This window comes from Monodelphis domestica, chromosome 4 (genome assembly GCF_027887165.1).
Source record: "Monodelphis domestica isolate mMonDom1 chromosome 4, mMonDom1.pri, whole genome shotgun sequence".
NCBI lineage: Eukaryota > Metazoa > Chordata > Mammalia > Didelphimorphia > Didelphidae > Monodelphis > Monodelphis domestica.
Window position 1 is genome coordinate 91,703,289 of NC_077230.1, and position 14,283 is coordinate 91,717,571.

General features: G+C 38.5%; 1 protein-coding gene across 2 annotated transcripts in view; it reads right to left on the reverse strand.

Moving 5' to 3' along the window:
• The window catches only part of SNX4 (sorting nexin 4), a 96,345-nt gene that overhangs the window by 11,724 nt on the left and 70,338 nt on the right, over window positions 1–14,283 (reverse strand). For both annotated transcript variants that reach the window (XM_007493830.3, XM_007493831.3), the window contains exon 10: window positions 10,077–10,166. In XM_007493830.3, the coding sequence (XP_007493892.2) occupies window positions 10,077–10,166 (90 nt within the window). The remainder of the gene's footprint in view (window positions 1–10,076; window positions 10,167–14,283) is intronic.

The following is a 14,283-nucleotide window of genomic DNA, read 5'->3' on the forward strand; positions in this document are numbered from 1 at the left end:
TTAAGGTACCCCCAGGACGTGTTTAGGATCTTGTCTTACCCAAGTATGTAGCCTCTCCCTTGCAATGGAGAGCTCTGAGTGGCTATGCCTGGCCAGGTCCTGCCCCCAGTGTCCAAAGACCTGACTCCCTGTGCTGATGATCTAGGCTGGAAAAATGACTGTGCCTTTTTTTTCTTGGATATCCCTATCAGTCTGGGACATTTACTACATGTGTTTGGAGGAATTTGTGGGGGTGGGGGGTGGGGGTGGTAGATCACTGTAATTCTTCTTGCTATTCTCCATCTTGGCTCTGCCCTCAATAACCCTTTAATTGGGCTCCATGCCTAAAGTTTCTCTCCTCTCCAATTCATATACCACACAATTGCCAAAATTGTCTTCTGAAAGCACATCTCTAGACAGACATATCATTACTCAACAAGCCTCAACGTTTCTGTATTTCCTCTAAGAGAACAATCTGGCTCCAGCCCATATTTTTAGATTTATTTTACATTACTCCCCTTCACACATTTTACAGTACAGCTAAATAAGCCACCCCGAGGAGGGTATGACATTCTTTCCTTTGCCTTTGTGTCTCTTCATAGACTGACTCCCATGTGCAGAATATTATTCCCTGGTGCACAGCATCTCTGTGGAATCCATAGCTTCCTTCAAAGCTTAGTTCAAATGTTACCTCTCTAATATGAGGCTTTTCAAGATTCCTCCAATTGTTAGCACTTTCTCTTTAGTTACTTCTATTTACACAGGAAGCAGTGTGGCAGAATAGATAAAATGCTAAACTATGAGTTAAGAAGACCTTGCTTAAATTCTACCTGCAACACACTCACTCACTATGTGATTAGATAGATAACTCAAGGATGTTATGGAGATCAAATGAAATAATGTATATAAAATATGTTGCAAAGCTTCATGCTTTTTAAAAATGTCAACTATCACGACTACCTTTTGCTGTCACTATAACCTTCTTTTCTTTTTGCTCCTCTTTTTCAAGGCTCACTCATTCACCCTTATGCCCTTGTGTCTTCCCTATTCCCTAAAATTATTTCTGTTTTCAATAATGGAGACTTTCCCTCTACCTTCAGACATATACAGGTCTATTTATCTTGCAAAAAGTTTCACTTAATCTTGTTGCTTCAGTTACACATCTATTTCTTTCCTTTATTTCATTCTCAAACTTCTTGAATGAGTGACTTATAACTGTTTTCACTTCCTCATCACTTATTTTTCCTCATTTTTTAAAGTTTTGACAATGGTTAATTTCATAATTCATCAAATTGCAGTAACTGTTGCAGTTTTGTAAAGGAAAATAAATGTCCAAACCCTGTGAAGTTATCTTATTACAATCTAGGAGAACAAAGGAGGTTCTATTTCTCGAACATTTAAAATCAAGTAAATAAAACAGGTAAAGGAACCTCCCTCCCCCACTTTAAGAGTTCCATCAGTAGAAACATTCTGGTAAATATGAACTGTACTCTTTATACACTTGGAATACCACAATTTGGGCTTTGTCAAATACAATGTTGGAGGCATTACTTCTTCAAGAGGCTTCAAGGTTGGATGGGTTTTGATCATTTAGTTTTTTGGTCAAACTAGTAGCCATTTCAGGCACTGTAGTCTAAAATAACTAGTCTTTGCAATGTATTTTTACAATCCCCCAGCTATATATTAAGACAAAGCAATTGTAATGCCAAATGCAGCCCATATGCCCATGTGACCTAGTTACCACTTCTGCCTTGAAACCCACACTTAGTATCAATTCTAAGACAGAAGGTAAGGTTTAGTTTTGGGGAGTGGCCATTCCCTTTGCCTCCACCTTCTGCACCAACTCCTCTTTTAAGAATGCGTCCTCATGTACCAATCCCACACTGCTGCCATCTTGGATCAGAGGCAAAAGGAGAGCTACTTATTTTCCTAAAAGCACTCCTGTGCACCCCATCAAATTTAGCTTTCACTCTCTACTGAGACCACATACTCAAAGGTCATGAATGATGATCACCTGATTAGCCAAACCTGATCATCCCTTTTTGTCCTTAAACTGTAGCATTTGACAATGATGACCATAGTCTCTCCTTCTAGAAACTCTCTTTCCCTTAGCTTCCATGGATCATATGCTATCTTGATTTTGTTCTCACTTTTATACTTTTTCTTTTTTTTTATTAGGCCCTCACATGTGAATGTTCCATCTTCAGCTCTTTGCTTTTCTCTATCTTCTGTCTTCCTCAAATATTTCACTCACATTTCTGACATTGCAACTTCCCAAATGGGATCTCACCAACTACAAATTCTCTTCCAAGTTCTACTTCTACATTTCCAAATGCCTATTAGATATTCCCACTTGGATATTTTTCTTGTCCAAATTTAAGACTTAACATGTCAGATTCATTTTCTTCCCAACACTAGTTCCTTCAACTGACTTCCCTGTTCTGATAATAAAGCAAATATTTATTAAGCACCCACTATGTACCAAGTATTGGGCTGAGTGCTGTCTCCTTCACTGGATTATAAGCAACTCAAGAGCAATGACTGTCTTTTACCTCTTTTTGTCTTAGCACTTAACACAGTGCCTGACACATGGTAGGTGCTTATTAAATATTTAATGTTTGATTGATTGCTGCAGATACAAAGATAAAAATGACACAATAATTGTACCAAAACTCTCTTAAACACAAATCTCAAAAACCTGAGAATCCTGTTACTCATAAAAGCCATGCAGATTAAAACATCAATCATATTGATAAAGTGTGAAGATGGGATTAACTCTCCCCTGTCTATTCTTAGATTTAATCACCAGAAGTGTATACTTATCCTTAAGCATGGGGAGGTCTGTGTCTCACATGTGCTACAGTGGATGACAAATAAAAAATGACTGACTGTCCCCTAAGCAAAACTAAAGCCGCAATTGGTCCATATAAAATGGAAGGAAGACGCAGGAAGTAACAAAAGGAATGGTCTTTAGAAGTGGGAAAAACTTCCTGTGAGCTGCTTTTTTGCCTTCAAACTTGGCCCTGAAGAAGCTCCAGTTTGGGACCTCGGACTACCATGTGGGTGAGTGAAAAGGCTGACTCCTTTCCTGGCTCCTGGAAGGACTAGGGTCCAGAGAGGCCCTCTCCCCCATTTTGGAGGAGGAAGCTGCGTGGCTGGAACCTTTGCTTAATTTAATCCTAGGCCCTCCAGCTGGGGCTTTTTGGAGCCTTGCCAGAGTAAAGTCAGGGCCCAAACAAATAGTTTAGCTCATTAAGCTAGATTTTTCATTCTATCCTCTTTCTCTTTCCTCTACCTAATTCTTTCCTTTTATTTTATAAATAAAATACTAAAAAGTCATTCTGACTTGAGTAATAATTTTGGTGACCACATTTCTCATATATTTAGTCCAACCTTTTTATTTTAACCCTTACAAAAGATAACAGAAGATAAATAATAAATGCCAGAAAGGGTTTGAGAGGATAGGCACATATTGGAAGAGCTGCAAATATGTCCTATCTATCCTAGAAAAAAATTTGGTATTATATTAGAAACATCACTAAACTGTAGAAACTTAGCAATACCACTGCAAGGCATAAGGAAGTGAAAGGAAAAAAAAGGTATCATTTATACAGATACTTTTTGTAGTAACTAATGGGAACAAAATGAGTGCTCAATGACAGAGGGATAATGAAGATGATCAAGAGGGTGCCACTAGATTTAATTGAGTAACAAGGTGACACAATAAGACCAATATTTTAGGAAAATTACTGTAGTGGATGAATCAGAGGATAGCCTGGAGCAGGGAGAAGCTTGAGGAAAGCGCCCGTGGGCTATCATAATAGTTAGCTGTGAGGTGATTAGGATTTATACTAGAATGGTGCCAGTGTCAAAGAAAAGAGGGCATTATTAAAAGATGTTGCAAAGATGAAATCCAAAAGATTGGGTAAGAGGGGTGAGAGATAGCAAGGAATCTAGAATGATTCCTCAGTTTCAAGCTGGAGGAATTAGGAAGATGGTGACAGTAAAAGGGAAGATAGGAGGCAGGGAGGGTTTGGGAGGAAGATAAGGAGTTTGGTTGTTTAAGATATCTGAAAGGCAATTGGAGATGCAAGATTGGAAGATAGCAGAGAACTTGGGCAGGACAGGTAAATTTGAGAACCAGCAAAATAAAGGTGTTAATGAAATCCACAGGAGCTGCTGAGTTCACTAAGGGAAGTAAAGAAGGAGAAGAGAAGAGGGGTCAGGGAAAACCCTTGAGGGACATAAATGGCTAGAAGGCATGATCTGCAAAAGAGACAAAGAGATAGGTAGAAGAACCAGGGGAAAGTGACATCCCTAAAACCTAGAGAAGAGTATCAGGGAGGAGAGAATGATCAACAATGTCAAAGGCTGCACAGAGGTCAAAGAAAATGAAAATTGAGAAAAAAATCACTGTACTTGGTAACTAAGAGACCATCAGTGACTTCAGAGAGAGCAGCTTCAGGAATGGTAAGGTTGGAAGTCAGATTACAAATGGTTAACAAGAGTGAGAGGAGAGAAAATGGAGGCATCTCTTCTAGAGGGTCTTTTCTTGGAGGTCAGCAACAAAGGACAGAAAAGAAATAGGATGATAGCAGGGATAGAAGAATCAAGTGAGGGTCTTTTCAAGTTGGAGGAGACAAGGGTATATTTGTAGCAATAGACAGGTTGGGAAAATAAGTGAAAGAGTTAGGGTAACAGAGGGTAACAGTTAGGGGTAACAATCTATTAGAAGAGATGGGATGGAATAGGATTGCTTAAACAGGTGGGCCACATCATCATATGAGACATGGGTGCAGAAGACAGTGGTAGAAGTCATCTGAGTGATGGGAGACGAGAGAAGGAACTCATGGCAAATGGCCTCAATTTTTTATGCGAAATATGAGGCAAGGTTCTCAGCTAGGAGTGGGAGGAAAGGAGAACCACGAGAGGTCTGAGGAAGGATGAAATAATTTTGAAGAGACACCAATGAATAAGGGATAATGGGTGGATAAGGGAGGTATAGAATTTCCCAGTTGAGGTTGTGTAACAAATCTATGGAGGACCCCATCAGAATACTTGTGTGACTGAGGAGCAGCTGTGTAAGAGTGAAGGCAGTAGGGGGCAACTGGGTGGCTAAGTGGATTGAGAGCCAGGCCTAGAGATGGAAGGTCCTGAGTTTAAAGCCAGCCTCAGAAACTTCCTAGCTGTGTGACCCTGGGAAAGTCACTTAACTCCCATTGCCTAGCCCAGTGATGGGCAACTTTCTGAGCAAGCTCAGTGTGTCAAAATTCGCCCAAAAAAAAAAAAGGCATTTCTCCGGTGGTGTGTCACTTTGAGAAAAAAAACATAATTTCGCAATATATATGGTTTAAATAACAAAAATGTATAATTGTAATATATAACTGTATTCAATGAATCAAAAAATAATTATCTAACTTACCTACTTAGTGACTTCTTTGTTCATCTGTCAGTTGGTTTCTTTTGTTGGTCTTGATATTATTTAACTTGTGTGGGGTGCCATGAACTAAGGTAAGTGAGGCTGAGGGGGAATTGTTTAACCTGCCTATTAGTGACTTTTTTGTTGCTGAATTTCATTGGCTAAATCTTCATTTGAAGGTTGGCATTTTGTACACTTCAAGCCCAAGCAGGCACTACTAACTTCATCTGTCAATCTGTTTCTTTTGTTGGTCTTGATATTATTTAGCGCTGAGAATAAGGTCTCACAAAAGTATGCGTCCTGCCGCGGCATTCTGTTCTGCTGGCTGGAAGTGAGGTCAAAGATCCCCCAACAGCCTAACCCAGAACTAGACGCTCTATGCCAGAGTTCTGTTGCTTTGGCTACACTACAGCAAATGTTTTATCCTTGGCTACTGCACCTGGCCATGCGGAAGCCGAGGATGAAATGTCCTTCTTGGCATGCGGCCCCGTACTTCCCCATTTGAGGCCGCGTGTCATCAAAAATGGCTGACATGCATGTCATGGGTTCGCCATTTTTACTTTTCTGCCTTGGAACCAATACACAGTATTGATTCTAAGATGGAAGGTAAAGGTTTAAGGTTTTAAAAAAAAAGTGAATGCAGTGAATGATAGAAGTGATCCAGGGTTGAGGCTTGGCTGGGCATAACTGGCTATATGATAAGGGGGCTGAAGATTCAAGAGAGGAGAACAGTACAGGGATGAATTGTTTCAGCAAGGGGTCCAGATGCGAAGAAGAGAGAGTGGCTAGTATAGGGAAAACTGACTACAAGAGAAATGTGGGGGTCAAAGGCCTGGTGGTCAAAGCATAGACAACACAATACTCTTTGGAGGACAAAGGTTATGTATGGAGAAGCAGAGGGAGAGATGAAAAGCCAATAGATTGTGATTGGATAAGGAAATTCCAGAATTCTTGAACACAGAGGTGGTACATTTGCAGATGATGGTGAGATCAAGGGCATGGCTGAGATGAGGTGGAAGAGTAGCTCATACGAAGTGAGTAGATTGAGGAATTGAGTGGTTAGGGTATTTGTGGCAAAATCAATACATACAATGAACAAACTAACCAATTGTGATACATGGATTTAATAGAATACTATAATTGACCACAAGCACTGACAAACAAATCAATTCAGGTAAATTTGAAAGGATTCATACCAAATGATATGGAGTTAAGAAATTATTCCCATTGTGAAGATTGGATTTGGCTCTCCCCTGATTGTAACAATGAAGGTACTTAGCTCTTCCTTAATTGTGAAGATTAAATTGTTATCCCCTGTCTATTTTTAGATTTCATCCCCAGAAGGGTAAACACAGTACTTAAAAGTTGAGAATAGAGATCTGCCCATTTTGGATTTAATCACAAAAGGTGCAAACTTCTGGGCAGTCCTAGAGCAGAGTGTCAACTGTGATTGGTAGACATAAAAATTAGGGGAAGTGACACAAGAGAAAAATGTCTTTAAAAAGACAACTGCCTGAATGCTGCTCGACTTTGAACTCTCACTTGGAGTGGAACCTCCTGTGATAGAGAGTTCTGATGGAGTTCTATTGGAGAGGAGAATTTTCTTCATTTAGAAGAGTGCTGCCTGGACCTGTTTCCTGGTGACCCCTTTTCCTTGGCTTTCTTTTTTTTTTCCTTTTAAACATTATTTTATTTGGTCATTTTCAAACATTATTCATTGGAAACAAAGATCATTTTCTGCCCCCCACAACACCCCTCCCAATTCCGTTGCGCGATTCCACTGGGTATCACGTGTCCTTGATTCAAACCCATTTCCATGTTGTTGGTATTTGCATTAGAGTGTTCATTTAGAGTCTCTCCTCAGTCATATCCCCTCCACCCCTGTAGTCAAGAAGTTGCTTTTCCTCAGTGTTTTTACTCCCACAGTTTGTCCTCTGCTTGTGGATAGTGTTTTTTCTCCTAGGTCCCTGCAGATTGTTCAGGGACACTGCATTGACACTAATGGAGAAGTCCATTACCTTCGATTGTACCACAGAGTATCAATCTCTGTGTACAATGTTCTCCTTGTTCTGTTCCTCTCACTCTGCATCACTTTCTGGAGGTTGTTCCAGTCTCCATGGAATTCCTCCACTTTATTATTCCTTTTAGCACAATAGTATTCCATCACCAACATATACAATTTGTTCAGCCATTCCCCAATTGGAGGGCATCCCCTCATTTTCCAATTTTTGGCTACTACAAAGAGCGTGGCTATGAATATTCTTGTACAAGTCTTTTTCCTTATTATCTCTTTGGGGTTTCTTTGGCTTTCTGGTGAGTGTAAAGGCTGACTCTCTTTCACTTGGCCTTTCTGGAGGCACTAGCCTTTGAAGAGGCCCATCACTGTGAGACTTCTTTCCCTTGACTGGGACCTCTGAACTCCTGCCTGGCTCAGAGGAGACCAGAACAGCTATCTCTCTCTTTTTCTTCTCTTTCTCTCTTCCTTAATATCTTTCCTCTTTATTGTAAAATAAACTACCACAAATTCCATTCTGACTTTAGTAATTCATTTGGGATTTAGTAATTAAATCCCTGATGACCAACTAAAATATATTCAGTCCAACCATAAATTTAACACCATTAAGACTACAAAAGACAGTGAAAGATATCAGACTGAAGCAATATACAGACTACCTGTGACCTCACTGAAGTGTAGAGAAAATGAACTTTTGGGCATATACATGAAAAGATAATTAAAGGATAAATTGTATGTATAGTCCTTTGTTCTCTAGACACTAATGAACCATCAGCAGTTTGTGAGCAGATGGCTAAAATGATGAAAACAATGCTTTAAGAAAATTAATCTGGCAGCGATGTGCAAGATATATTGAAGAAGACCGAAGACATAGAATTCAATTGGGCTGGTTTAGCAGACTGGGTTTGAAATAACAGGGATCTGATCTAGGGCAGTAGTAGTGAATGAAGAGGAACTTGTGAAACCACCGGAAAGGAAACACTGACATGTCTTGATGACTAACTGGATATGGCAGTCAAGAAGAAGAAAGAATTGGAGATAATCCCAAACTTTAAAAAGAAAAGAAAAACCTTGGGGGCAGATGGGTGACTCAATGGATTGAGAGCCTGTGAATCTTAAAACTACTCAGACTGTACTTTAGAAGATTTGATTTAGATATTCCCTTATTGTACAAATGGAGATCCTTAATCAGGAATGTATTGGGAACTTTTACATTACTCCACCCATACTTAGACAGTGCATTAGGGGAAGATAAAGTTGTAAACTCCTGATTGAACAATGAAAGTCCCTAACTCATACCTTATAGTAAATCTAGAACCTTAAGCTAGGTCTACTGTTAGATCTAATACAAAAAGGTATTAAGTACCTGTAAAGGTTAAATTAATCACAAAAAGGTCAAGTAACTCACAAAAGGCAAGCTTAACAAAGAGGTGTGAAGTACTCAGAAGATTTAATCTAACCAGAGAAGGTGAAAACCAAAGAAGGTGAAAACTAAGAATGGGCAGTCCTGGAAAAAAGCATCTTCTGTGATTGGGAGATGTGAAAATTTAGGGGAGGTGACATAAGAGAAAAATCTCTTTAAAAGGAGGGGAAGGAACAGTTCAGGAACAACTGAATTCAGTTTGGTGAGGAACTTCAGTTCAGAGTGGAAGAACCCAGCTTGGAGATGGTCTTGTGGTGAGTGATAAAGACTGACTCGCTCTCCCTTAGGCTCAAGTCTAGGCCATTTTGGCCTAGGCCTTTTTCTACTGCTTGGCTCAGTCTGAGCCAGAGCAGTTTAAATTAATTTTCTCTCTCTCCTTCCCTTAATTCCTCCTCTCTTTATTAATTAAAATCTCCATAAATCCCCAGCTGACTTGGGTATTTTCATATTTTGGGAATTTCCCATGGCGACCACTTATTTAGATTTTAAGTCAAAATACTAAAAATTATCTTTACAGTTTTGGCATTTACAAGCCAGGCCCAGAGATGAGAGTTTTTTGGTTTAAATATGACCTCAAACACTTCCTGGCTGTGTGACCTTGGGCAAGTCAATGCCTACCCCTTACCACTCTTCTGCCTTAGAATTAATTCTAAGATAGAAGTAAGGGTTTAAAAAAAAAGGAAAGAAAAGAAAAACCTTAAATAAATGCATTATGACTCTTTCTTTTATACTGCTGTTATGCCAACTGATTCCCCACCAACCACAAAGTAGAATCTTTACAATAATAAATGCAGCTAAACACATCAACACATTGGACATGTATGAGAATGTACGTCACACAGAATCTGAGGACCCTGACAAGTAGCTGTAGTCTAACTTATTCCTGAAGAATAATATATATGAGAATGCAATTTGGGGCAGTTGAATAACTCAGTAGATAAGAGAATGAAGTCTAAAGATGGGAGGGCCTGGGTTCAAATCTGGCCTCAGATACATGTGAACCTGGGCAAGTCACTTAACCTCCATTTCCAGCCCTTACCACTCTTCTGCCTTGGAAGTTATACTTAATATTGATTCTAAGACAGAAGGCAAGGGTTTAAAAAAAAAAAAGAAACATGTCAGAACTCCAAAAATTTACTAAGGAAATAAATGAAAAATCATATTATCTATACTCTATTGAAGTGTATTCCTAATTTTGAACAACTAAGAGGCAAGGAACTTAGAATTTACATTATACTTACCTTAATGCTTCTGCATAGAAAAGATATTCCTTTAGTTGGTCTGCATAATGCTCCTCTTCTTCTAAGATATCATCAATAGAAGCTGCGTATCTGTTTTTTAAAAATATAGATAGATGTGATAATCGCAAATTAAGCAAATTTCCTAGAGTATAAAGTATTAATAGAGAGAAAAACTTTTTCAAAACTCAGTAAGGAAAGGCAATGAAGCCTATGGAAAATGATACATTTTAGCAATATTGGCAAATGATTATCCCGCTTAACAAAGTATTAGAATTAAAACTATCACATTCTATACAAGGAGACAATTTGTGAAAATATAATCTACTATTTTCTAGCACATAGCATAGTGCTCAGCATATAGTAAATGCTTATTGATTGACAGCTTGTCTCTCCTCTGACAAAATCATTCTCATTACATACAACACCAAGAATTTTGTCTCTGCTCATGCTATTCCTCTTTTTTAGGATGAACTCTCCACTGTTTATCGAAATCTTATCTGTACTTCAAGGCCCTTGAGAGGCTCCACTCTTAAGGCCTCTTTCCTTCATGAAGCTTTCTCTGACTGTTCTGTGACTTCACTGATCTCTTAAGATTTTCACCATACAATTTAGCACCAAATTGATGAGCTATCTTATAATTAATTAATTGTACAGTAATCACTTCATATGTGTAAGTCTTATCTCCTAGACTTAAATGTATCTGTCAAGAATAGAAACCATGTTATTTTTATTTCTTGTATCCATTAGAGTGCCTAGCACAGAGCTGGAGAAAAGTAGGCACCAAATAAACACTTTCTGAATGGCTAAAAAATAAAAAACAAAATCATAATTTACTTTTTATCTGCCAGGTTCTGCTAAATAGAGTAGGAGACAAGTTGCCCCAAAAAGACAATTTACAAGTATAAAGTTCATGGGTTATTTTAAATATGGGTTGTCCCAAATGTCTTGGTATAATCTCAAACTTAAATGCAAGTTTATACCAAAACTTTTGGGACACTCTGTAAAATATACATTTTATAAAGCATATACAATAGACAGACACAGACACATATAATGACATTACAGGTCAGGAATTTGCAGTGTTTATGTGGAGGAACTTTCTTCTATATATAATCAAATTCTTGGAAGATATTGTTAATAATAATAAAAGCTCTGTCTAGCTTTAAAAAAATTATGACTGTGGATGCTGTCAAAGTTTTGTGGTTTTTTTTTTAAACTCTTATCTTCTGTCTTGGAATCAATATTAAGTATTGGTTCCAAGGCAGAAGATTAGTAAGGGCTAGGCAATGGGGGTCAAATGACTTGCCCAGGGTCACAGTGCTAGGAAGAGTTTGAGGCCAGATTTTAACCTCTCATCTCAAGGTTTGGTTCTCCGTCCACAAAACTAATACTTAGCTGCTCTCAAGTCAATGTTAACAAAAAAGTTCTGAGCAACAACCAAATTGATAGCACTAGACAGGGCTTAGAGAGAGCAAAGGAATAAACCAGCATTTCTTAGGAAAAAGACATATAAACCAGTTGCTAAGGTTGGTGTTATTTAATATTATAAATTAGCTGAAAGAGTACACACCATGAAAGTTCTAAGAGTATATGTCACATTAATTCTTCTAGGTGAAATGTCAAACTCAAAAGAATATCTTTTGATTCTTTGTGAGTAACCTAAAAAGTTACAAATAAATTTTAGTATGGACAATGCCAAAATAATGAATGCACTTCGGGTAAAAAAAAGGAAAATTTCCCATAATATGCTCCGATGTATCAGTTGTGTTCCAGGAAAAGGACACTGGAGTTACATGAGACTGCACTCTAAAGATTTAAGTCCCAAGGTACTGGAAAAAAACCTGATTTTTATGCTCCTGCACAAAGCTATGGTATATCCATTTCCAGAGTGCTGTGTTTAATTATGGCGATTCCATTTCAAGAAATAGAGAACAAAACTAAAGAACATCAAGAGAAGCACTAATGAAATAATAGAGGGATAGAAGGTACTACTACATTAGACAAGATTAACATTTTAAAAACTCAAACTAAATAGAAGAAATCAAAGAAGAGATTCTATCCAAGTGTGTAAAATCCACTAAGAGTAATAATGGAGCAAACACAGACTTGTTTATAAAAATACAGTCTGGAGGTAACAAGATATAATAAAGCACTAGATTTGAAATCAGAACTTTGAATCCCAGCTTGGACAAGTCATTCTGGGCCTCAGACTCCTCAACTATACCAAAAAACTGGGGGAGGGGAATTAGACTAGATGATCCCTAATATCCTTTCCACCTACAAATTCACTTTTGTGTGATCTTATTCAGTGATTTTAGCCATTTCTACTCATTATTTGAATATTTCACCCTATTTTTTCCCTTAAGTGTTGAATGTAATGCTTTACCCCCCTAATTCCCTCTGAATCTCCTTGTATTTCTCAGTTTTTAATTGTTTGCAGTTTATCAGGTGTCAAAGTTTCAACATATGGACTTTTTTCTTCTTGAGTTCTGGGGCAAAGAATCAATTCCTAATGGAATAAGGAAGGAGAGGGAGGCAAAGAAGAGAGTTCCTTTTGCCTTTCCTGGGTATGCTACCCATCTTCCCCAGCCCCCATTGGGTTTTCCTAAGTTGGTCCTGCTTTTCACAAATTCATCATTTTCCCTCTATTTATGACCCAATTCCTCTAATATTTTTGAGATGTAATGTTTTCATTACATACCCAAGGTGACACAGAAGTCCCCAAGCTACAATGAATGTGGGTAAGGGAGATTATTATGGGCGAAGAAAATTAAAAGAAATAAATGAAGAATTTGGCAGGTCACATCTGAAAGGCTGCCAAGGTAAGCAATTCAGAAGATGGTACTCTTATCTTTTGTATTTTCTACCCCCAATGGGACAAAGCAGGACTACACTGATAACATTTTAATCTATCTGTTCCCTGCAACCATACTTAATGATTCAACAAAGAATCCAAAATTGTGGTTAGAATTTCTTTATAGATACCTAAGGAAATTCTTCCAACTCAGAAGACTCAGAGATTGCATCAGATGTTACAGATGTCCAGAAATTGTTTTCTATAGACAAATGTGCATTTGAAGTACATTTATAAGATGAGTAATTGATCACAGACTCCTTTACAGAACCAGTACAGAATTAAGTGTACTGCCAAATACCACCACCACCATGGAAACCCTACATGTTGCCTAACATTTTCAAAGAAACCGAGCTACAAAAGTTTTCAGTAAATTCCCCCATTACTTAAAAATGCATATTTTAAAAAACCAAGGTCAGAAAGATCCTTGGGAGTTTAAGTGTTAGGTAAAAATTAAAAAGCACTCAAGTACCTTTGGAGGAGAAGGTGGTGCCAAAAGGGTGGATTAGAGGCAACCCAGCTGAACTCTCTTCACATGTGCTTCCAAACAACTTTAAATAATGCCTCAAATAAAATTCAGAGTGGCAGAAACAACAGAACATCAGGGTGAGAGAGTTTTCCAGCCTAAGCAAATTTAGAAGGTTGGCAGAAGTTTCTAACACCAAGTTGGAGGCCTTTTCAAAGCCCACACACATTTGGCAGGGGCAAGATCAGCTGCAGCAGTAGCTTCAGGACTTTCAGTCCAGAAACAGTAAAAAGCTTGGGCAACCGGTCAAAAAGAGATTACAGGGGACCTTTTGCTGGCACTGGCTATAGCTAGCACTCCTTGGCAACTCTATTGTCCATACATTGTTCTGGATAACAGTTCTAGAACAGAGAGGAGTGTTGGGGATCTGTCACAAGAGAGCAAGGCCCCTGGTCACAGTTCTAAGACAAAAAGAACACATGGGCTTACGCTTATGGAGGAGCAAGGGGCCTTGTCTGGGTAAAGACCAGAGTGCAGACCAGAAGAGCAATAATGACACCTCTCCCATAATCACACCACTTTGGAAGCATCAAAAACTTACAGACACTCAGAACTAGCTTTAAAAACAGAAACATGAAAAAGCCTGAAGCTTGGAATAGTGTTTCTCCACCCTAAAGTGGGCAGAGCCAACTTTAATATGAAAATAAAAGTCAAAGTCAAAAGGGGTGGAGGGTGGGGGAGTAAGTAAACAACAAAAAATGAATTTAACCATAAAAAGCGATCAAGGTGACAAGGAAGATTAAGACAAAACCCCAGAAAACAAGAATGTGAAAAAAGCCTCAAATGAAAAATGCTAATTGGACCCAAGGCCAGCAAGAATCCCTGGA